The sequence below is a fragment of the Lentinula edodes genome (assembly GCF_021015755.1).
Source record: "Lentinula edodes strain Le(Bin) 0899 ss11 chromosome Unknown C8R40scaffold_14, whole genome shotgun sequence".
Taxonomy (NCBI): Eukaryota; Fungi; Basidiomycota; class Agaricomycetes; order Agaricales; family Omphalotaceae; genus Lentinula; species Lentinula edodes.
Genome location: NW_025764320.1, coordinates 264,873 through 285,880, shown reverse-complemented (window position 1 = coordinate 285,880; position 21,008 = coordinate 264,873). Strand labels below are relative to the sequence as shown.

Below are 21,008 nucleotides of genomic sequence, written 5' to 3'. Positions count from 1 at the left end.
GCACTTTCTCCTAGGGTTTTAGGTTGTTCAGGATTTCTTTTGGTGCCTACATTATTAATTCGGTATCGGAAGACGAACGGGTTTAGCTTGTTTCTTTTAGAGTTTAGAGGGTACAGCTGTGATATACAGCAATAGATGTCTCCGATTAACCCCGTGGGCTTAATGCGAGTCTCGAGCAAGTGGAATCTATCTGATCCTTCTTTGAGCATCCAGAAATGGGTATAGAGACTAGCCAAATGGCAGATATAATACATTGTTTGCTTTCATATCAGCGAGAGTTCACAAAATAAGAAAATGACAGCAATGCGCATCTTCCAGAGTGCGATGAAAACAATAGATTGGTGGTTGGGAATCTTGAATAATTCACATTATATTGTGTACACAGACCATCAAAGCGAATGTTACGCACTCAAAATGTGTTCGCCCATGCTTCGACATCAATTGTTGATGCTTTGGCTTGCTCTATCCAAGTATAATTCTGTGGGATATTCAGATATGCAAATAAATAGGACGACTTGAAAAGTAACCCACCAACAACTCTTTCGGTGTCTTTCTTACATCAGGGTCTTTGAGGAGACAGCTGTCAATGAATTCCTCAGCTTCCTTGGGGAATCGTCCTTCGGGAGTAAGTTTGGGGGCAGGCTCATTCACGATATGCTGGAGAAGCTCGAGAATACTCATTGTCATTCCACCTCCCTGTAAACTGACTCCTTTGCTCTTTCGTTTATCCTTTTTCGCTGTTCCATTTTTTGATATTTTTTGTCGCGGGGGAAGAGAGAGGGCAACGATAGATCCCATAGAACCTGGTCTAGCAGGTGAGAGAGTGCCTTCCAAGTCTGATAAGTCGGAATCGTCAGACTCAGATTCAGCGAAGGGAAAACGCCCGAGAGCCAGCTCGATGAGGGAAATGCCTAAGGACCACACGTCGGACTTCACAGTGTATTGGGCACCTTGTATTCGTTCGGGCTGAATGACAGGAACTATGAGTAGCGTATATTTATTCAGGACAGAGGACACCCACACTCATATACGTCGAGGTTCCCACAAAGGTGTCGGCAATCGAGTTAATGAGCTCGCCAGAAACACCGAAATCGCATATCTTAATTTCCCCTTTTGAGTTGCAGAGCATATTTGAAGGTTTGATATCTGGTTTAGGGAGCAGAAGTTGGTTAAACTGAAAGCAATGAAGTGTCCATACAACATGACTCACCACGGTGAATGATACGATGGACATCATAAAGATACGTCAAACCTTCAAGCACAGCAAGCGCAACCTGGCCGACAATATCGATATCGATAGCACCTATCTTCTTGTATATTCCATCCAGAGATCCTTTGTCTGAGAATTCCATACATATGCAGATATTTGGATCTGCTAGATAGGCACCATAAAAGGACACGATATACCGCGAATTACAGTCATGCATAATTTGCAATTCGCGAAGGATTTGTTTCCTGACAGACGGTTTAGCATCAATAAGAACGATCTGAAGACGGCAGCATGTCAATGAAAGATCTGTTTAAAATCCTTTGAAGATACGAGCCTTTTTCGCCATTATTGTGCCCGTGGGTGTATGTTCAACCTTCTTTACACTACCACCATTACCCTGTCCAAGTTCCTGCAAATCCTTGAGATCCTCGTTTCTGAGATCGTATTTGACCTCTGCATTTGAATCGAGGATGGCTAGGGTGTTAGAAAGTGTTGTATGGTATGTGTTTCGTTTCGCGGATGGTGTAACAGCAGTGTTTGGAGCAGAAGTTGAGCTAGACTGGACCGTAAGAAGATTACCATCTTCTATGGTGGCGGAAGTCGTGCTAGGAGGAAGTTTTGGGGCTTTTAATGTCATCGGCGGTGGTCGCTTTTTCCCACTGGCCGGCGGAGCCTGTCGTGTTGGTATCGGTTGAGCAGCGGTATCTGCAATCTGAGGTGCTGGAGCGGTGGTCAATTGAAGAGCCTTGAAGTTTCTTTTCTTTCGAATCGGGGTCGCCATCTTCAACAGTGGACGGGGAAAAGTTGGCTAGACGGATTAGAGACGGAGGAGTTATCTCGCACGTGCTTTACTCCAGCTTAAGTTGTTTCGCTCGGCGCTGGATCATAATTCTACCACTGTCAATTGATTTATCTTCGAGTTCATGAACAGCTTCCGCGACAGCCAGATTCTTCAACTAATGATATAGGATTGTCTGATTGGAACTCTGCTTGAAAGGTTCATGTATATCTGACGATCTGACTATATATGTATGTTATCATTTTCTGTCAGCATCATCGACGAGAATTCACAGTTCTGGGAAATAGTGTTCCCATGTTAATATTAGTTTAGGTAGGACTATTTCGACCAATGTCCACGTACCCATCGGTGTTCTGTCGCGCGAATCGACTCCATCTATCGTCACCTCCTCGCGTGCGCCTCGTGTCGCGAAAGCTTCCTTTCTCGTGCGGTAGGTGCAAGATCTGTGAACCTATGTACATGCACATAACACGTGTACGATAGGACTAGTCAGTCTTGTTCCTTTAAGTTCTGCGCAACCTTGTATAAAAATGCTTGTTCCTATTACAACAGGAAGTTCTGTATGTGGCGCTCAAACTCTTCACCAGAACTGAGGCTATAAAGACCTTCCATGCATGTCGCTCGCGACGGCTTTACTCTACTCATAAGGCTTTACACAATTCAATATGTCCCTTCACCAAGAGCAGTACGTTTTGACGGGTTCCTTCACTCTCCGATTAAACTGATGACTTGCTCTATATCGCTAGTTATCCGCCAGATATCGCAGAGGTACATTCTGTATCTTCACCGACATCGTCAGGATCAAGGGAACATTATCAGCCCAACATATACGACGAGGCCAACGTCACAGAATTTCCTTTTCCACCGCCGAGGAATCATCGTGGCGTCGGTTTACGCCACTCCCGCTCCCATTTACTCAAGCACGAGAGTAATGATAAAGAGACTCAGAGCAGACCTCGTCGCTCAAGTTCTCATTCGCGCCATTCTTCACGCTCAATTTCGGCACATCTGATCCTCACCAACGAACGTCTGACCCAAGCCAATGCCAGAAATATCGCCCTTGAAACGCAGAAGGAAGAGCTTTTGGTTCGTTTCGTAGCATTAGCCAAAGACAAGGCTTCAGTTGAGGCTGATTTGCGGACAACACAAGAGAGCCTTCAGCTGTATCAAGCACAATTGGAGTTGGCTCAAAAAGAAGTGAATCGAGCGACTGATGTGGTCCGTAAAGTTGATCAAGCACGGGTCCAAGCTGAGAATGAGGTTGCTCGCCTGAGAAGTAGAGTCAGACAATTAGAAACGGAGAAGAGTACACGCCGAGGCTGGGAGGAAGGCTGGGACATCGGATTCCAGGAAGGGATAGAACGTGCCCAGGCTGAAACGAGTTTGATGGACCGTTTCGTGCCCAGGCGAAGGAGATCTTCCACGCGGATGCGAGATGGCGAAACAGATGATGGAGGGGGTGAAGCCGATGATTCCACAGCTTCGTCCTCGGTGAGAAGAAATAGATCTCGGACAATAAGGTGACTAATTTCTCATTCGTGATCCAATGCGATTCAGAGATTTGATAGCTTATTAGCACAAGAAATCGCAAGCCTTTCATCCCGGAAGATGACTCTTATGTGGTGTCTCCGGTATCGTCTGGTGCTCAGCCAGCACAGCAGTCGCCCTTACTTAGCCGCACTCGTCAACGCGCTCGATCAATTGCATCCAGGTTGAGATCTCGCTCTCCCCCTTCTTCAGAGCCTCATCCATCGCGACCTCAATCCAGATCATCCCGCGCTCAGACGTACGTATCTTCAACTAACCAATCTCAGACCAGCTCGCCAGAGGTGATCCATCCTCTACCTATTCCAAGGCCGCCTTCGAGTTTGTCACATCACTCTCTTGTTCCACCGGATAACTACATACCAACGATGACCCCTACGGACCATTTTATTCCTATGCCTCCTCCACATGAGCTCAGTAATCCAGTTCCGTCAGCCACGCAGGCTCCATCAGAGCCAGACACTGTACGAGAACAATTTGCAAATCAAAGAGAACTGGGACGAAATTCATGGAGAAGCAGAGCTGCTTCTACAGGCTCGAGGGCTTCAACAAGAATTTCGGAGTACGATCTGGTCAGTCCACCTACTCGTGAGCGAGCGGAAGCTCCGCAACCCCCACCCAATTTCGATGTCGACAGAGGATCAAGTCCAACAGGAGATACAGGTTCAAGGCGAATGGTGGAAGAATGGAGGGATATAGTGACAACTCCACCTCCAAACAGAGGTGAACCCGACGGTGAAAATCGTCCTGAACCTGAGGTAGGTCATACCAGTTTCTGACCTTTGCGTACGTCCTCAATCTCCATATCAATCGTCTTTTTGTTCTTCTTCTCTTATCTTCTGGCGATGAGATTCTCAACTTTTGAGAAAATGTTGAATCATAGTTTCTTCGAACCCCACCTCAAGCACGATCATCTAATACTCCAGGGCGGTCCCGCAGTCCTCGTGTTTCGGGTGGTCCTCGAAAACGCAAAATTATATTGCAGCCAACGCCGTTATCGGTAGAATCACTTTCACAAATGAACCCCCAGGGCTCCTCTGGTGTTCAGCACACTCAGACTGAAGGCCCTGCAGATAGAGAACCTCAACCTATAGCATCCCCCCCGCGGCATCCTCGCACTGAACAGCTCCAACAACAGGCTCATGTACAATCTGGAACATCTAGTTCAGATTCATCCCCTCCGGCGGGAACTGCACGTACCAAAACGCCCGTCGCTTGGTTCAAAAGGCATTTTCAGCGATCATATTCTAGCCCGGTCATTCCAAACATTCAGATAGAGCCTCCGGTGAGCGTTCTTATATTTTGTTCGTGCTACGCTGATCTTAGTTCGACTGCAGTCTCAAACCCCGACCACTACCTCCTCGAATGATAGTTCTAGATTGAATCCTGTGTTGCTTTCACCTGAGGACGCAAACCGACCTATTGCGCTTCCCAATGATGTGATTGCTGAAGCTACACGGGGCGTTGCCATATTACCGTCATCTACACCAGTACCCAATGCTCCTATTACCATAAGATTACCGGATGGAGAGCTCCCATTAGGGTTTGTACCAACGACACCTATGATGGCTTACGCCACTCAAGAAAGATACGATTCGCATTCTGCGTTTTCACCAATACCTGATAATTATAGCCTTCCGGATCCGTTCCGAGGCGATTCACCACAGAGACCGTCTACTGCAGCTTCAGATTCTATGGGGAAGGATACGCGAAGTCCAAGATCGAGAGCAATGACTCTTGGGGGGCATTGGGGATGGGCATCTCCTGATTCTGCAAGACTTAGTCGACCACTATCTTTGTTTTCTGATGACTGAAAAACTTTGCTATGAGTTTGCTCTTGACAATTACTGTACTTACATCTCAAATTCTCAATGTATCAAACTGTGTTTCTACATACCCTGTTTCTACCCGCCGTGAGAAGTGCGCGTGGCGCCAATTCAGTATTCTTTCTCGCTTACTGCGCCATTCTTTGCTTATATCGCGCCAGACGACGATTTCTAAATCCATGCTTACACAATATGGGCTCAGTATCACCTCGTGCCTCCTTGTGGTCATCACCAGGAAACCATAGGATGTCAACACAGGACGCATACGAAGATGAGTTCGACGACATGGAGTATCAAAACGATGCCGAAGGTCTCTTGGATGAAGTTTGCGATGAACGAACAAGGGTACTTGGGCTTATTTAATTCAATCGAAAATTTGGCGTTTTAACCACTCTCAAAGTTAGATAGAACTATAGACCGTATTGGAATGGGCAGTTATCAATGGACCTTGTTGTCTTTATGTGGTTTCGGTGCGTTCTCGTAAACTCGAAGATTCCACAATGTGACTGTGAGCTTTATTAATAGGCTGGCTGGCTGATAATGTACGCGGATCGTAGAAAAGAGACTGGCACTCGAGTGGTCGACTCATCTCCTTCTCCTTCGTTAGATGTGGATACAAGCTGTTGCCATTATTTTACCTCGGGTGCAGCAACACTACGCTGGTATGTCCATCCAAGGAAGTTGTTGACATCTGTGTCGATACCATGCGTTATCCTCAGTTCCAGATAATTACATCGGTGCTGTCTCTTCGTCCATGTTTGCAGGAATGATGATTGGCGCTTTAGGCTGGGGAACTTGTAAGTAGAGCTATACCTCTGCATCGCGCAGAATATGTATGAAGAAATTGTAGGTTCTGATCTCATGGGTCGGAGTATGGCATTCAATGCAACTCTGTTCTTCACTTCACTTTTTGGCCTCCTTGCATCTTTCGCAAATTCATTTGGCACACTATGTTTAATGCTGTTTCTTTTGGGCAGTGCCGTTGGTGTAAGACTCATTTTTCTCGCATCATCCCTGCTCTTACAGTCACACAGGGCTCAATGCCGACCGATGGCACCCTGCTTTTGGAACACATGCCAAATGGAAAGCAATACCTTGTTACTGCCTTATCGGTCTTCTTCTCATTCGGAGCAGTGTTGTCGGCAGTTGTAGCGTTGCTCGTAGTACCCCAACATTCCTGCTCCGTGAATACACCAGCAGCTTGTGACGTTGAAACTCAAAACAAGGGTTGGAAATATCTTCTTATAGCCCTAGGACTTATCGTGCGTTATAACAATGTCTGTCCCGAAGTGGTCCTCGCTCATTGATATCATGTGCAACAGACACTCGCCATGTTTCTTGGTAGAATGGTTTTCTTCCGTTTGCATGAGTCACCCCGATACCTCGTTCATGCAGGCCGGCCTCAAGAAGCTCTAGAATCTCTACAAATGATATCCAAATTTAATGGCTCTGATCTTTCGCTTGCGCTAGAAGATGTAGATGACCAGAAACCACAGACTCCTTCATCTCCTCGCGATTGCGACAATTCCGAGCAACATGGCGAAGATTCCGTCCCGTTCCTACCCCATAAATCACTTGATGGCGCTGGAGATGATGCTGACAGCCAACATGCAAATTCCAACGAAGATCTTCGCAAAACCGGGGACACTATATTTGACGCAGGAATAACACATTATTCGTCAACAGGGGAATCATCTACACCACTCGGTGCGCATGTATTTGCAGCGCCCACCGTTGAATACGCTCTTCCTCCTTCGCTAACACGGGAGATATCAGATTTAGCCAATGCCAAATTTGATGCAAATTCCGAGCCCGATGGTCCTACTCCCACTGTGGATCAGTCCTCTCATGTGACCGTAGACGTTGATTCGGTTCCCCGGCATCGACCACTGACTCATGCTCGTAGACGGAGCCACAGGCTTTCGCGGCGTGCCTCCTCAATATATGAGAGAAAAGTTTGCAGGATGCTCCCACATTGGTTGCGTCGACCGATATGGGCATGGTGGGACAGAGTGATGCTGGTTTTAGCCCCAGAATGGCTAAGTACGACCTTGTTGGTATGGGCTGCTTGGTGGGCGATGTCTTTAGGTGTGCTCGTTGTGGATCCGTATAAGACGCAGCAATGAATCTATCTTTTTTTTCATTCCAGCGTATACTATGTTCAATGTGTTCCTCCCAAAATTACTGGAAACAAGTGGTGGATCAGGTCATGACGATGGCGTTGCCATAATACCGAAGACCTTAGAAGAAAGTTTGTGGGACGTTGTTATATTTACTTTGGGAGGTTGTCCAGGTGCAATTGTAAAGCGGTTCATCTTCTCATGCATCGTCTTGTCATAACATTTACCTAGCTTGGGGCCTTGATGGTCGAATCACCACTAGGTCGTCGATGGTCTTTGGCTGGTAGCACTTTCGTGACAGCATTTTTTTGTGTAATGTTCGTCATGGCCGATGCATCTTGGGCTATCAGAACGAGTGCGGTTGGAATCAGTCTCAGTGCTACGGTCGGTCTCCGTATCTCTCTTCAGATGACTTGGCTAAGACTCTGATAGACAATGTGGGCCATACTATATGGGTAAGTAGATCCCGAAAGCCTGTTGAATCTTCCTCATTTCTTTCCGTCACTAAGCTGGACGCCTGAGATTTTTGGGACCGAAAGTATGTTTCCTTTTGGCCTGGTCGTTGATATGGTTTATGAAATGAACTCTTAGTTCGTGGTACAGCGTGCGGCATCGCGTCAGCATTGTCACGCATGTATGTGCATTTAAAACCTTTACTTTATTCGTTTGTGTAACTAAATGTTCTTACCTCTCTACAGTGGTGGAATGATCGCGCCTGCTCTCGGTGGCGTTTTTATGATGATCCATCGATCTGTACCGGTATATACAAGTGTAGTGGTCTTTTGCATAGCAGGAGTCTGTGTACTACTACTGAAAGAGAATGCGGGAGATGGGGGGCGTAAAGGAGCAAGGGCTTTTGTGCATTAGATCGCATATTATATATTGACAATGCTAGGCAACACTGTCAAAGTTTAGTGAAAGCACAGTTCACACCATACCTTGCAACCATATTTATCGTAATAATGAGTATGGATTGGCTGCGCAGAACGTATCACTTGCTACGTGCGTCCATACGTTTTGACTTGCCAAGCCTTTTGGAACCTCCCCTACCTCCTCCCCTACCGCCTCCGCCTCCTCTTCCACCTCTTCCCCCACCTCTTGTACCTCTTCCACCCCTGCCTCCACCACCGGATCCTTTTCTTGATCTAGAGTCAAAATCATCTGTAGATGCACTGGTATTCTGCTTAGACCTTCTTCCTGCGCCGCCGAATCCAAATTTTTTATCTCGACCTTGTCGTGACAATCTGGACCCACCGGCAGGTCCACCGCGTCCTCGCTTTGCCGGTCGGTCGGATATGGCATCCTCGACAGCAACATCAAACGCGTCGTCGTTCCCATCTGGGTTATCGAGAATATCTTTTCGTTCTGGGGGAATGGAAATATGAGTAAACGTCAGTTGGGCTTATTTTTGCAAGCTCACTTCTCTTGAGTCCCTTTAAGCGTTCCTCCATCTCTTTTTTACCTCTTTCGCGATCTTTAAGCTTCTCGATCTGCACTTGTTTACCGAATTTCTTTCCTTCCCTTTCTTTGCGCTTTTCTTCGCTCTTTTTAATGCCGGCTTTTTCGTCAAGAAGTCTTTGGCGAATGCGTTCCATGTGTACGTCGCTTTTGACCATTTCAGCAAAATAATCACTGGGGCGAGTCCACGGAAAGTTTGGATATGATTTCGTGGCTATTTGGTGGGCATGGCTAGCACTATGTAGAGCTTGTTTGTAACTTGAAAGATGTTATATTAGTATATATTGAAGAATTGAATTGACGATGAACATACAAAGCTAATTCTCGATTCAGGTCGTCATTGACATCAACGTCGATAGTATGAGGATAAGAGACAGCTAAAGTTTCAGTCCATGGTATTGATGGGTCGAGCTGTAGGCTTTCCCGTATCCGTGCAAGGGCGATTTCGTTGTTGATTTCAACTTTTTGAAAAGGGACAGCGTCGTCAACGATAGCTTCAACATCCTCCAGTTGGATGAACTGATCATCCTCTTCTCCACCTTCTGTGCCATCATTTTCGACCTTTTCGACCTCTTCATCCTGGTCACTGTTTTCTTCCTCCGTATTTGCGTCCTCTCCGTCCTCTTCCTCTGACTCATCCTCAGGATCACCCAGTGCAGCCTCAAGCTGAGCTTGTTCAAACTCGTCCAATCCATCATCGCCAAGGGCTTTCATGAGCCTTTCTATACCCTCATCATCAATACCACCATCGTCTTCGGAGCCTTCGCTTTCATCAGTCTCGAGGTCGATTTCGTCCTCCTCCTTTTCAACCACAGATGGGGCTTCTTTGATCTGGGAGCGTTTGTTTGTTGCTAAAGCTGGCGCTACGTTTTTTAGAGCACTTTTGCGGTCAGACTTCGACTTGGTGGAAGACATGGTCAGAAAAGGAATGCCGGCGTTGCCGATTGTTTGATTCGGCATTTTACGAGCGGCGAAAATTTTTCACGTACAAGTCGATTTTTCCTACTCAATACCACTTCGATTCGTTTTCCTATGTCTCGCCCTGAGGAACCTCGGAAAGCATTAACTCCCGGGCTCATCAAGGCATTCTCCGAAGAATATCGTCGAACGGGCACTGTTGCAGAGCGGAGAGAGTGGATAACAAATAACAGGGATACGGTTTGTTCAATAGTTACATTTCCGCAACGCAATCCGAACTTGTGTTCACCATACCAATGTTCAGGCATGCATTCAATGCAAGTCCAAAAACATACCCTGCGTACCAAATCAGGAAATTCCGTGCTGCGTATCTTGCAAAGAAGCAAAGACCAATGGGAAATGCTCTCGAAGTGTGGAAGAAAAACGGTCTCGTCTAATTGCAACATTGAACATCAACAAAGGATTATATGACCTCCTCCTGGAAAAATACATCAAAAACAAGTCTTTGGAATGTTTAGAGCATGATCTGGTTGCTCAACTTCCGGTCAGGAACCGCTCAGTGAAGGTAACTTCAACCCTTTCTATGTACCCATGCCATATATATGCATACTAATTTTGAAGTACTTGGCAAAATAGATGGTTGATCACATAGAACCCTCTGAATTTTCTGCCTCCAAGAGCATATCTGAAAGATCACAAGTCTCGAGTCAAAAGTAGGCCCCAGTTTTTCTTATACTCTGGACCCCTTCTCATCAAAAGGTCACTGCACCACACAGAGAGCTAGCAGTACCCCCTCCTCCATCCAGGCTTATTGGTAGTCAGTCTCCCGAAAAGCGTGTTCACATCAAAACTGCAAAGAATTCAAAAAAAACTAGTAGCCCTAAGAAGCTAACTCAGCAGTATTCAGATGATGACCCTGAGGAAATCATACCTGAAAGCGAAGATGAGAATCACTCTGAAGAAGAGGAAGACATCTACATTGCTTCTCCCCCCCGAAAAGTGCCTGAGAGTATTGCAAAGACCAAAACTCGAAGATCACAAGTCAAAGGCACTAGTACCTCGACAAATCTTGGGAAAGGGATGACAAACACTACGATGATGCCAACAGGGGTCGGTACCCATGCAGCACGCCCTTCACACCCGACTCAAAGTGAGTAATGATTCAGGTCACGGTGGTGTCATCTTCAGCAGCTCATCTAGATGATATAGGTCTGCCACAGGAACACACTTGGGACGTGGAAAAATTTGTCGAACTACACCTCATCAAACGCAAAGTACTCTCCTTGATGCATTCTGCTAGCGGCCCCTTGCAAGCAAAGTTACATGAAATATCGTCTGATCTTGAGGACGCCGCTGCATCGCACCTTCCGCAGGCCAATGAGTCAGTGAAAATGGCTCGAGGGGACGAGGTAAACACTGCCAGGAAACAACATGGACCGAAAAAACGTCTCAATCAATCAGACGATGAGGAGAATGGGGTCGCACCTAGGAAAAAACCGAAAATGAGAGAAGAGGACCAGGACCAAGACGACGATAATTCTAGCGTCGGCTCTGCGATATTTGTGAAGAGAGTCGCTCCGAAGAAGAGGAATCACCTCCCACAATGACTCTTGCTCTGCTTCAAACAACATAGAATTAGCCATTACGAAGAGCAAATAAATCCCTTTTCACGTCACCGAAATCGACTCATAAACTCAATGATATCTGCTATCACTTGTTCATACACACACCATGACTCCAGATCAAATTAAGGCTGTTTAGTTTAATACCGGTAGTTCTACTACTTATTAAATGATATGTTCATAGTTATTCAATGTAAACTTCAGTCCCTTCCTGCCAACGAGCTTTGGGCTTGTACGCGAGAGTCACGTCGTCATATCTATACTTAACCGTCATATGAAAATAAGGCTTGGGGGTGTATATCTGGCGTCCACGACCAAGGTTCCATCTGAGTTCAACTGTTCAGGACATTCTCTCAACAAATGGAATTTGGATGCTTACGCATAAGTCGTGTGCCACCGACAATCTGCATCTTGATACCGTGCTTTCATTGGGAGAATTTCCAACAACCACCAAGCAGGATTCTGTACAAGTGCGTCGTGTAGAGGTTGCAGCGAGTCAAGTGTATCCAACGCTTTCCATGAAACTTGACTATTCCCACTATGTGCCGATGACGAGTCACCGGTAGATGGACGAGGTGCCACTGACATAGGTTCGGAACGAATCTCTAATTGCGTCAAGGCATTCTCGTTGAACTTGATTCCACATTGTGATTCCATGACTTGTCGAACCATCCACCTTTCAAAAGTTATGATTAGCTCGAGGGAAATTTTGTAACGGCACACATACCTCAAACTGATGTTCGACAAGCTTTGTTTAGTGGAATTTGAAACCGAACCCCCGCCTATATCTGCAAAGCAATTTGAGATTACAGCGTGAAAGATTGAACGGGAAGAAGGTCACCACTATGGCATCCAGCAAACCACACTTCTAAGACGTCAGCTTCACGCGTGGTTTGTTCGTCCATCCTGGACGCTATCTTTGGTATGTCGAACTTGAAATTTTGTTTCTTTCTGCGGAAATAGTCGGAAAGAGTTCTGCTCATGGGTGAGGGTGCAGTCTCACTTCCGCGATCGGTGGGGGGCTTGGGGTCTGTTTCGACCTTTATACCTTCGCCTTCTGCAGAGCCTGATGAATTCGGAGGTTCGCGATGAAAGAGATTGGGTTTGAATCGAGCACGATGCTGATCTCATAAGCTTGAGGACATATGCGCAGTAGAATGACATACCTCGTCAAGTGAAAGCGCTAAGTTCAATCGCATTAGCCCCAATAAGATAGGCCACACAAGAAGGGAATACCTTGTCGGAATGTTTTAATAGAACTATTATCACGAGTAAATGGAAGGGTCTTGGTGGCAATTACACCCACAGACGCCACTGTATCCCTGCGAAGTAGCTCAGTCAAAGTTGAGCAAGAACGAAAATGCGGCAAACCCCCACCAGACGCCAAGAAACTCAATTTCAACAGGCTGACAATAAGTCTTTTTGAATCCAGCGCTCAACCTGATACCAGCATTATCCGTACGAGTATAGAGCTTATATGCGAATACAATTTGCTCTTGGTTATCCCGGGGCAAAAGACCCACCTTTAGCCCGTATCAATAATGCAGCTGATACATGAGAACTGTTGGAGAATCAGATGTTACACACCTTATACAGCATACCGGCCAACGCACGGGCAGTATATGCTCCGCGAGAGAAACCTAAAAAGTGCCATCATGGATGTGCGTAATAAGATATCAATCGAGCAAATAAATCTCACCGAAGAGACAAATCTTGTCTCCTGTGCGGAAGTTCTGCATTAAAAATCTATATCCATCCATGACGTGTGCGTCCAAGTACCTGTGATTAATAGACACGTTTGAATACGAAGAAGGATGCTGCAATACAGAAAAGGTGCTGTACCATGCGAATGCTTCATCGAGGACTTTAGCACACCATTGAAACAAGGGAGAAACCACTCCAGGGGCGAAGAAAGTACCTAGCATGCCTACAGGTCAAAAGACAGGCGCAGATAGTATTAACCTGTCAATTAGTACACACCGATTCCTGCCTGGTACGCCTATAAGAACAAGGTCTTGAACAAATCACAACGCGAACTCACCTGGTAGTAGCACAGTTGATCATCGCAATTATCCTTCTCTACAAGAGCGAAAAACTTGACGACATTGGTGTTCTAAGAAACGATGAGTGTCACCCGGAATGGTAGCATGAATTCTGAATCTTGAAGGGTACCTCCGAGTCATATTCGCTCGCAGTTCCGTCGAAACACAGTATATGAGTCCGGATTCTCGAGGGAGTAGTATCTTCAGACATGGGGAGGATTTCTGGGTGATGATGGTGGCAAAATAAGATGGAGAGACACGATCGAAGAGCTTCGAAGAGGAAGCTTAAATTCGTTAGATCAACTCCCAATTTGGACTTGCGGGAGGAGCTGGGATCCAAGGTCATAAGGCACGTTTTTGGGAACAAAACCACAGTCCAATACTAAGCGTTATGATTGTCACAGCAGTCCAAAGTTGTACTCTGTTGTACTTGTGCTCTCTGTTTCCGACATCACAGGGAAGACTCAAGATTCAATTGATTGCGAAGCGCACGTTCAGATCTGCTTATGTAATAAGTTAGACACGTACCCGTGATATGACGAGACGCGACTTGACCAGCTACTCCTTACTACGCGTTTCAATGTCTTCAACGTCGTCTGGGCCGCTTTACGAGGAGATCTCCGGTGCTGATCTCTCAAATCATGAATGGAGGACTTCACCAACGGTCGGCGTTATCCAAGAACTGAAGATCAGAATAGAGAATTGTCATCGGTGCGTGACGTTAAAGTTTACTCAAGTTGTAGATTTCTCATTCGCATTTAGTATCCTGAGGACTAGTATGTTTCCACTGAGTAATCTTTGGCTGTGCTGCTGAGCTTTCGCCTAGCATTTGGGCATTCAGATTACAAGGGAAAGCAGAAGGAGATCATTGAGGCCGCCGTGGCAGGTTTGTTTATGCCGGAAACCAGTGGCTATTCAACTTGTTTACGACTTCCTAGGTCGAGATGTCTTTGTTCTTGCTCCGACAGGAATGGGAAAGGCATGTCCTTTCCACCCAATACAGGCAGCTTTTAACCACTTTCCAACAGAGTTTATGCTTTCAAATCCCAGCAGCTGCAAAACAAGCATGTACTGTTTACGCACTTACAATACGCCGCAACTGATTCAAAGTTCTGTAGAGCGGCATGACTTTGGTCATCTCTCCACTTTTAGGTGTGAACACCATGTAACACCGTATTCTGATTTCCATTCATCATGAACGTCTTAGCACTAATGAAGAACCGTATGTACCGAATGCTTGCGTATTATGTCCGATTTCATATGGTGTTCTCGTCTTAGAGATTGAAGGACTACGCCGCAAAAGTGTTCCTGTAGCTTCGCTAACATCGGACACTCCTCCAGACGAAAAGGAAGAGGTCAGATGTTTCTGGATACACTCTTTGCCGTTTACCCATTCCTTTTTATGTGTTCCAGATTAATCAAGCCTTGATGTCCGGACATCCAAAAATTCGCCTTCTTTATAGTATGTATCCAAGCTAGACTTGAAGACCTTCCAATAACACTTGTCTAGCTACTCCCGAAAAACTACCTCGTCCAGATTTCATGAAGCTACTTCGTATTGTCTACAATAAGGGAGAATTAAACAGGCTTGTGGTAGATGAGGTTTGTTTCATTGTTGCTCTCGAACATTCGATGACTCACTCGGTACTATATAGGCACATTGCATATCCGTGAGTCGTCAACAAGTGATGATGGTAATCATCAATTAGTTTCGCTGCAGGAATGGGGCCATGATTTTAGGGGGGAATATCGTCGAATAGGAATCTTCCGACAAAATTTTCCGGACGTGCCAGTGATGGCATTAACAGCGACTGCAACTCCAAGGTAAAAAGATTTAGCCATCTCGGGGATGTTTGGGGTCATTGTCCTTTCCTAGCGTCGTAGACGATATCATTTCTTCGTTGCAAATGAAAGGCTGCGACCTTTTCGTCCATCCCTTCAACAGACCCAACTTATACTATGAGGTTTGTATTCCTCAAAAATGTCCCCAAGTTATAAATCTCAGATCAAGCTCGTTGTAGGTTCGCTACACTTCTTCCTCAGATGAATTATCCAAAATGGCCGAAATATGCGATCACATTTGCGGTCTTCATCGTAAACGAGGTAAAGTATCGTGCGGAATCATCTATTGCAGGACGAAGAAGACGTGCGACTCCCTATCTGGATATCTCAGGTCAAAGGGGTTAGCCTCTCGGCCATACCATCGGGGTGTGGCGTAAGTTTTCGAATTTGAGGAATTTGATGGAACTGAATTGCAAGTTCCAACACACAGAAAGGGTACTCTTGCTAAAACTTTCGAAGAATGGTCTATACCAGGAGGCTCTGAGAGTGGTGGCATAGACGTGGTGAGATTTTCAGAAACATCGTTTTGGCGACAAGAATGTAATTCAATCTGATCCACATTGGAAAGGTCGTAGCTACCGTTGCGTTTGGTCTGGGAATAGACAAGGGTGATGTGCGATATGTTATCCACTATGACATCCCAAAAAGTTTCGAAGGCGAGCTTTTTCTTTGGTATGGATGTTACAGCACTCAGGGAATCTCAATTTCGATAGGTTACTATCAAGAAACTGGTGAGTCCTCATTTTCCATTCTGCGGTCAATGTAATCATACATCGTTCTTCAAGGCCGAGCAGGAAGAAATGGTGTTGTAAGCTACCAACTTTGGAAACTTTCAAACATGTATTGGCTCGGACTCATGAACAAGTAGCCTTCGAAGTGTATCTTATACTATTGTTAGTACCCTTTTCATTGACTGCTATGTCTACAAGGAGATTGACGTGCAGTTTTAGCTCGCGAAGATCTCAGTGAAGTTCGGCGATGGGTCGCTGATTCACATAGTAGTCGGGTGCAAAAAGCTGAAGATCTTCGATTTCCTGCCCCGAGCCAAAGATCAATATCAAGTTTGGAGAAGGTGAGGATGATTCGACGAAGTTGTTTTCCTTAGTTCTCTGATTTGTTCACACTCACAGTTGGCCCAATATGCAGAAAACACGGATGTCTGTCGACATATAGTGAATCTCAACAATAATATTGATTGCGACTTGAGAATTTACTAATACAGTGATTTCTAGTCGATATGCCGCTTCTTTGGTGAGGATATTGACGACAAAGATTCAGAAATTGTGAAACAGTATTGCAAGATGATGTGCGATGTGGGTCTCATCAAATACCGAAGAAATACTCGGATATATCTCGTTTCAGGTGTGCAAGTATCCGGAAAAAACTAAACGACGGAAAGAAACGCTGGGTGCGGCGCCGCTTGAATTCCGCACTGTACCAAGTCGTCCTTCAGCGAACGCTGCAATCTGCGATACACACTCTACTGGATGGAATGATAACGGCAAACGAATCGCTGGTGCCATGGATCAACGACTCGGAAATGGTTCGAGTACAGCCAAGAGACTCAAAATCACTGAATATAGCAAACCTCTAGGTCAGTAGCGTGACCCATTTGTTCAGATTGCTGATAAAAGATGGTAGTCACAAAACCTTACAACTCTGCTGCCAGCTTATCCAAACCTTTCAAGGCCCCTTCAATGAACGGAAGTGGTTCTCTCGCCATTGCTGCGCCAAAGAAGGTGATATCCTCTTCGTCATCACGCTCATCCGAACAGCGTCAGCCCCAGAACGGACCTCCATCAAGGGGTGCAAAGAATGGTGAAGCACGACTGGAGCTCGAGAAAGACTCTATCTTCGGGGCCGAACTCGGATCAGACTCATCTGTGCTGACAAGCTCACAAGACATGGCCAAAAATTCTGACGGTGAGCTATGCCACCTCATCTTTTAGTCGTCGTACTGACAAGTATTTTAGCAATACCTGACCTTGTATTACTCGATGTACACATTGAGATTGAAGATCCAAGCTCCGGTAAAGTTCCAGTCAGTGCTTACACAGGGTGCAGTAAAGCATTATTTACCGTGGGAAATGGTGAAATAATGGTGAAATAATTTCCGAAATTTTGAACATTATTTTTGCTACTTATGCTAAAGACATTTTAAGAGAATGAAAATATAATGGGTTGGATCTTGCTCATATGTCCACCATACAGGTGCTTAATAATGGTAAAGTAATGATGAATCAATGTGACAAATTGTCACAACATAATTCGATCATAATCAGTGAAATCTAACACTAGAGAAATAGAAAAAATTCTGTAAAATAATGGAAAATTCTAGGAGCATTTGATCAATATAAGCAAGAGTATATATGCAATAAAATTGATGGAGTTGTAGAAGATTAATGGTGACAAAATGTTATATTATGACTTCACAATAATACAGGGAAAACTTACAGTAGAGAAACACACAATCAACAAAATAATAATGATGTCCTTGACTATTGTTTTTCTATAGTAATTAGGCAAAGATACAGTGAATTGATGGTAAGATAATCTGAAGAATTGACAAAGAATAAATTCAACATAAGAATAGTACAATGCAAGAAAAAGGATGGAAAGATTATGCTGGAAATATGATCACTATGCAAAGCATTATAGGGATAATTAATGCTAAAGGATATGAAAAACAATGGAATTTAGCAGTTCAAGTCTGTTATCATCATATTTTAAATAACAGGTGGAAATAATGAGGAAAAGGCACAAAAGCAATGAAGAAGTTTACAATGAAATAATCATGAAGCACACTGAAATAATTGCAAGAATAGTTTACTAGTAATAAAGTATAGAATAAAGAAAATATGAGGAAATGATGATAAAATAGCATTCTAAATAGAACAAGCATACTTTGACAATGTATCAAAAAAATAATGGAAAAGAGACAGTGAACCTACAAAGTTCTTGCAATTTAGGGTTCAGCATTGTGATGAAAGAGGATGATACAAAATAGAGCTGAAATAGAAAAATTCAATGGAGAAAGATGGAGTTGGATCAAGATAGATAAAACTGGATGGAAATTGGGAAACTTGATAGAATAGATAGATGAAACTGGATGGAGTTGCAAGAACTGGAATCAAAGAACAAAGGTTGACATGGAAGAGAATAGATGAAGTTGGATTGAGATGGATCAAAATGGATAGACTTGGACTGAGTTTGATAGAAGAGATGGTGTTGCATGGAGATGGATGAAACCAGATGGAGTTGGATGGAACAGAATAGATGGAGTCAAATCGGGATGGATAGAATAGATGGTGTTGGATAGTTTTGAATGGACTTGTATGGAGTTGGATGGAACAGAATAGATGGAGTCAAATCAAGATGGATGGAATAGATGGTGTGGGATGGTGTTGGATGGAACAGAATACATGGAGTTGAATTGAAATGGATAAACCTGGATGTGTTGGATAGACTTGTATGAAGTTGGATGGAGTTGGATGGAACAAAATAGATGGAGTCAAATTGAGATGGATGAACCCGGATGAACTTGAACTGAGTTTAATATAGATGGTGTTGGATTGAGATGGATGAAACTGGAAGGAGTTGGAGGAACTTGAATCAAGTTTGGCGATGGTTGAATGAAGTTGAACCGAGATGGATGGAGTTGGATGGGACAGAATAGATGGAGTCGAACTGAGTGGGATCGAGATGAATGAAACCGGAAGGAGTGGAATGGACTTGTATGGAGTTGAATGAAGTTGAACCGAGATGGATGAAAGTGGATGGAGTTGGATGGACTTGAACTGAGTTGGATCGAGATGAATGAAACTGGAAGGAGTGGGATGGACTTGTATGGACTTGAATGAAGTTGAACCGAGATGGATGAAAGTGGATGGAGTTGGATCGAGATGAATGAAACTGGAAGGAGTTGGAGGAACTTGAATCGAGTTTGGCGATGGTTAAATGAAGTTGAACCGAGATGGATAGAGTTGGATGGAACAGAATAGATGGAGTTGGAGTGAGTGGGATTGAGATGAATGAAACCGGAAGGAGTGGGATGGACTTGTATGGACTTGAATGAAGTTGAACCGAGATGGATGAAAGTGGATGGAGTTGGATCGTGATGAATGAAACTGGAAGGAGTTGGAGGAACTTGAATCAAGTTTGGCGATGGTTAAATGAAGTTGAACCGAGATGGATAGAGTTGGATGGAACAGAATAGATGGAGTTGGAGTGAGTGGGATTGAGATGAATGAAACCGGAAGGAGTGGGATGGACTTGTATGGACTTGAATGAAGTTGAACCGAGATGGATGAAAGTGGATCGAGTTGGATCGAGATGAATGAAACTGGAAGGAGTTGGAGGAACTTGAATCGAGTTTGGCGATGGTTAAATGAAGTTGAACCGAGATGGATAGAGTTGGATGGAACAGAATAGATGGAGTCGGAGTGAGTGGGATTGAGATGAATGAAACCGGAAGGAGTGGGATGGACTTGTATGGACTTGAATGAAGTTGAACTGAGATGGATGAAAGTGGATGGAGTTGGATCGAGATGAATGAAACTGGAAGGAGTTGGAGGAACTTGAATCAAGTTTGGCGATGGTTAAATGAAGTTGAACCGAGATGGATAGAGTTGGATGGAACAGAATAGATGGAGTTGGAGTGAGTGGGATTGAGATGAATGAAACCGGAAGGAGTGGGATGGACTTGTATGGACTTGAATGAAGTTGAACCGAGATGGATGAAAGTGGATCGAGTTGGATCGAGATGAATGAAACTGGAAGGAGTTGGAGGAACTTGAATCGAGTTTGGCGATGGTTAAATGAAGTTGAACCGAGATGGATAGAGTTGGATGGAACAGAATAGATGGAGCCGAACTGAGTTGGATCAAGATGAATGAAACTGGAAGGAGTGGGATGGACTTGTATGGACTTGAATGAAGTTGAACCGAGATGGATGAAAGTGGATGGAGTTGGATCGAGATGAATGAAACTGGAAGGAGTTGGAGGAACTTGAATCAAGTTTGGCGATGGTTAAATGAAGTTGAACCGAGACGGATAGAGTTGGATGGAACAGAATAGATGGAGTCGGAGTGAGTGGGATTGAGATGAATGAAACCGGAAGGAGTGGGATGGACTTGTATGGAGTTGAATGAAGTTGAACCGAGATGGATGAAAGTGGATGGAGTTGGATCGTGATGAATGAAACTGGAAGGAGTTGGAGGAACTTGAATCAAGTTTGGCGATGGTTAAATGAAGTTGAACCGAGATGGATAGAGTTGGATGGAACAGAATAGATGGAGTCGGAGTGAGTTGGATGAAACCGGATGGACTTGAACTGAGTTTAATATAGATGTTGTTGGATTGAGATGAATGAAACAGGAAGGAGTTGGAGGAGCTTGAATCGACTTTGGCAACGGTTGAATAGTGGAGTAGTTCGCCGCCATACATTCTCCAGCCCAAAGTGCGCAAGCATCCTGTCAAGCCCATGCCTTGGGCCTCCATTCCGCCGCTCGGTATTCCGAAGATCCACCCTTTATTGTAATCTCTTTCTTATTGTTCTTTCTCGCTACATATACCCTTTCATTCTAGTCTCTCCTTATTGTCTTTTACTTTACCCTGCAGGACTACA

At 44.7% G+C, this 21,008-nt stretch overlaps 8 protein-coding genes across 8 annotated transcripts; 4 read left to right on the top strand and 4 right to left on the bottom strand.

Moving 5' to 3' along the window:
* Positions 1-183: 183 nt before the first annotated feature.
* On the bottom strand, positions 184-2,069 carry C8R40DRAFT_149278 (kinase-like domain-containing protein). Its single transcript, XM_046234174.1, has 6 exons — positions 1,545-2,069; positions 1,211-1,487; positions 1,022-1,146; positions 532-966; positions 410-478; positions 184-353 (listed from the first exon to the last, which is right to left on the bottom strand). Exons 1-5 carry the CDS (start codon positions 1,989-1,991, stop codon positions 410-412), a joined length of 1,353 nt encoding a protein of 450 aa, XP_046087175.1. The 5' UTR covers positions 1,992-2,069; the 3' UTR covers positions 184-353.
* Positions 2,070-2,674: 605 nt separating this feature from the next.
* C8R40DRAFT_1169731 (uncharacterized protein) lies at positions 2,675-5,368 on the top strand (the record flags this gene model as incomplete). The annotated part of the gene is made up of 5 exons (XM_046231423.1): positions 2,675-2,694; positions 2,756-3,500; positions 3,578-4,312; positions 4,438-4,839; positions 4,892-5,368. 5 exons carry the CDS (start codon positions 2,675-2,677, stop codon positions 5,366-5,368), a joined length of 2,379 nt encoding a protein of 792 aa, XP_046087174.1.
* Positions 5,369-5,461: 93 nt separating this feature from the next.
* Positions 5,462-8,570, top strand: C8R40DRAFT_1145878 (major facilitator superfamily domain-containing protein). The gene is made up of 14 exons (XM_046229508.1): positions 5,462-5,725; positions 5,781-5,850; positions 5,906-5,922; positions 5,988-6,042; positions 6,100-6,177; positions 6,231-6,367; positions 6,415-6,642; positions 6,703-7,468; positions 7,530-7,681; positions 7,732-7,884; positions 7,933-7,955; positions 8,010-8,038; positions 8,092-8,134; positions 8,199-8,570. Exons 1-14 carry the CDS (start codon positions 5,573-5,575, stop codon positions 8,365-8,367), a joined length of 2,073 nt encoding a protein of 690 aa, XP_046087173.1. The 5' UTR covers positions 5,462-5,572; the 3' UTR covers positions 8,368-8,570.
* C8R40DRAFT_1100682 (eukaryotic rRNA processing protein EBP2-domain-containing protein) lies at positions 8,571-9,887 on the bottom strand. Its single transcript, XM_046227915.1, has 2 exons — positions 9,272-9,887; positions 8,571-9,216 (listed from the first exon to the last, which is right to left on the bottom strand). The coding sequence occupies exons 1-2, from the start codon at positions 9,871-9,873 to the stop codon at positions 8,844-8,846; spliced, it is 975 nt and encodes a 324-aa protein (XP_046087172.1). The 5' UTR covers positions 9,874-9,887; the 3' UTR covers positions 8,571-8,843.
* A 1-nt stretch (position 9,888) lies between these two features.
* C8R40DRAFT_1100680 (uncharacterized protein) lies at positions 9,889-10,378 on the top strand. Its single transcript, XM_046227914.1, has one exon. It carries the CDS (start codon positions 9,991-9,993, stop codon positions 10,345-10,347), a length of 357 nt encoding a protein of 118 aa, XP_046087171.1. The 5' UTR covers positions 9,889-9,990; the 3' UTR covers positions 10,348-10,378.
* A 1,221-nt stretch (positions 10,379-11,599) lies between these two features.
* On the bottom strand, positions 11,600-13,997 carry C8R40DRAFT_1100676 (uncharacterized protein). The gene is made up of 13 exons (XM_046227913.1): positions 13,671-13,997; positions 13,540-13,611; positions 13,479-13,488; positions 13,341-13,416; positions 13,198-13,277; positions 13,086-13,138; positions 12,876-13,021; positions 12,735-12,820; positions 12,665-12,681; positions 12,340-12,619; positions 12,226-12,286; positions 11,878-12,174; positions 11,600-11,824 (listed from the first exon to the last, which is right to left on the bottom strand). Exons 1-13 carry the CDS (start codon positions 13,884-13,886, stop codon positions 11,683-11,685), a joined length of 1,536 nt encoding a protein of 511 aa, XP_046087170.1. The 5' UTR covers positions 13,887-13,997; the 3' UTR covers positions 11,600-11,682.
* Positions 13,998-14,101: 104 nt separating this feature from the next.
* C8R40DRAFT_1250042 (P-loop containing nucleoside triphosphate hydrolase protein) lies at positions 14,102-17,574 on the top strand. The gene is made up of 25 exons (XM_046233682.1): positions 14,102-14,251; positions 14,303-14,316; positions 14,367-14,426; positions 14,479-14,519; positions 14,569-14,604; positions 14,659-14,692; positions 14,748-14,762; positions 14,819-14,895; positions 14,954-15,002; positions 15,051-15,142; positions 15,196-15,210; positions 15,261-15,364; positions 15,417-15,504; positions 15,562-15,755; positions 15,813-15,885; positions 15,951-16,062; positions 16,168-16,190; positions 16,251-16,275; positions 16,333-16,454; positions 16,513-16,554; positions 16,615-16,695; positions 16,745-16,976; positions 17,024-17,305; positions 17,356-17,483; positions 17,545-17,574. Exons 1-25 carry the CDS (start codon positions 14,121-14,123, stop codon positions 17,557-17,559), a joined length of 2,085 nt encoding a protein of 694 aa, XP_046087169.1. The 5' UTR covers positions 14,102-14,120; the 3' UTR covers positions 17,560-17,574.
* Positions 17,575-18,994: 1,420 nt separating this feature from the next.
* On the bottom strand, positions 18,995-20,195 carry C8R40DRAFT_1043378 (uncharacterized protein; the record flags this gene model as incomplete). Its single annotated transcript, XM_046224160.1, has 3 exons — positions 18,995-19,528; positions 19,636-19,958; positions 19,997-20,195. Coding segments are annotated over 3 exons (1,056 nt in total), but the record flags the coding sequence as incomplete, so codon positions are not given.
* Between the last annotated feature and the right edge of the window lie 813 nt (positions 20,196-21,008).

Excerpts from the sequence above, each read along its gene's own strand:
- C8R40DRAFT_149278 (XM_046234174.1), bottom strand. The coding sequence starts at position 1,991 with ATGGCGACCCCGATTCGAAAGAAAAGAAACTTCAAGGCTCTTCAATTG. Across the intron at positions 1,488-1,544 it reads GCACAATAATGGCGAAAAAG|ATCGTTCTTATTGATGCTAA; the intron begins GCTCGTATCTTC and ends TGCCGTCTTCAG. Across the intron at positions 967-1,021 it reads GAACCTCGACGTATATGAGT|CCCGAACGAATACAAGGTGC; the intron begins GTGGGTGTCCTC and ends CCTGTCATTCAG.
- C8R40DRAFT_1145878 (XM_046229508.1), top strand. The coding sequence starts at position 5,573 with ATGGGCTCAGTATCACCTCGTGCCTCCTTGTGGTCATCACCAGGAAAC. Across the intron at positions 6,178-6,230 it reads CGCTTTAGGCTGGGGAACTT|GTTCTGATCTCATGGGTCGG; the intron begins GTAAGTAGAGCT and ends AAGAAATTGTAG. Across the intron at positions 7,682-7,731 it reads GAGGTTGTCCAGGTGCAATT|CTTGGGGCCTTGATGGTCGA; the intron begins GTAAAGCGGTTC and ends ACATTTACCTAG.
- C8R40DRAFT_1100682 (XM_046227915.1), bottom strand. The coding sequence starts at position 9,873 with ATGTCTTCCACCAAGTCGAAGTCTGACCGCAAAAGTGCTCTAAAAAAC. Across the intron at positions 9,217-9,271 it reads CTGAATCGAGAATTAGCTTT|TTACAAACAAGCTCTACATA; the intron begins GTATGTTCATCG and ends ACATCTTTCAAG.
- C8R40DRAFT_1100680 (XM_046227914.1), top strand. The coding sequence starts at position 9,991 with ATGTCTCGCCCTGAGGAACCTCGGAAAGCATTAACTCCCGGGCTCATC.
- C8R40DRAFT_1100676 (XM_046227913.1), bottom strand. The coding sequence starts at position 13,886 with ATGACCTTGGATCCCAGCTCCTCCCGCAAGTCCAAATTGGGAGTTGAT. Across the intron at positions 12,175-12,225 it reads TTGTCGAACATCAGTTTGAG|GTGGATGGTTCGACAAGTCA; the intron begins GTATGTGTGCCG and ends AACTTTTGAAAG. Across the intron at positions 11,825-11,877 it reads CGGTGGCACACGACTTATGC|ATGGAACCTTGGTCGTGGAC; the intron begins GTAAGCATCCAA and ends AGTTGAACTCAG.
- C8R40DRAFT_1250042 (XM_046233682.1), top strand. The coding sequence starts at position 14,121 with ATGTCTTCAACGTCGTCTGGGCCGCTTTACGAGGAGATCTCCGGTGCT. Across the intron at positions 14,896-14,953 it reads CTCCAGACGAAAAGGAAGAG|ATTAATCAAGCCTTGATGTC; the intron begins GTCAGATGTTTC and ends TATGTGTTCCAG. Across the intron at positions 16,191-16,250 it reads GAGCAGGAAGAAATGGTGTT|CCTTCGAAGTGTATCTTATA; the intron begins GTAAGCTACCAA and ends ATGAACAAGTAG.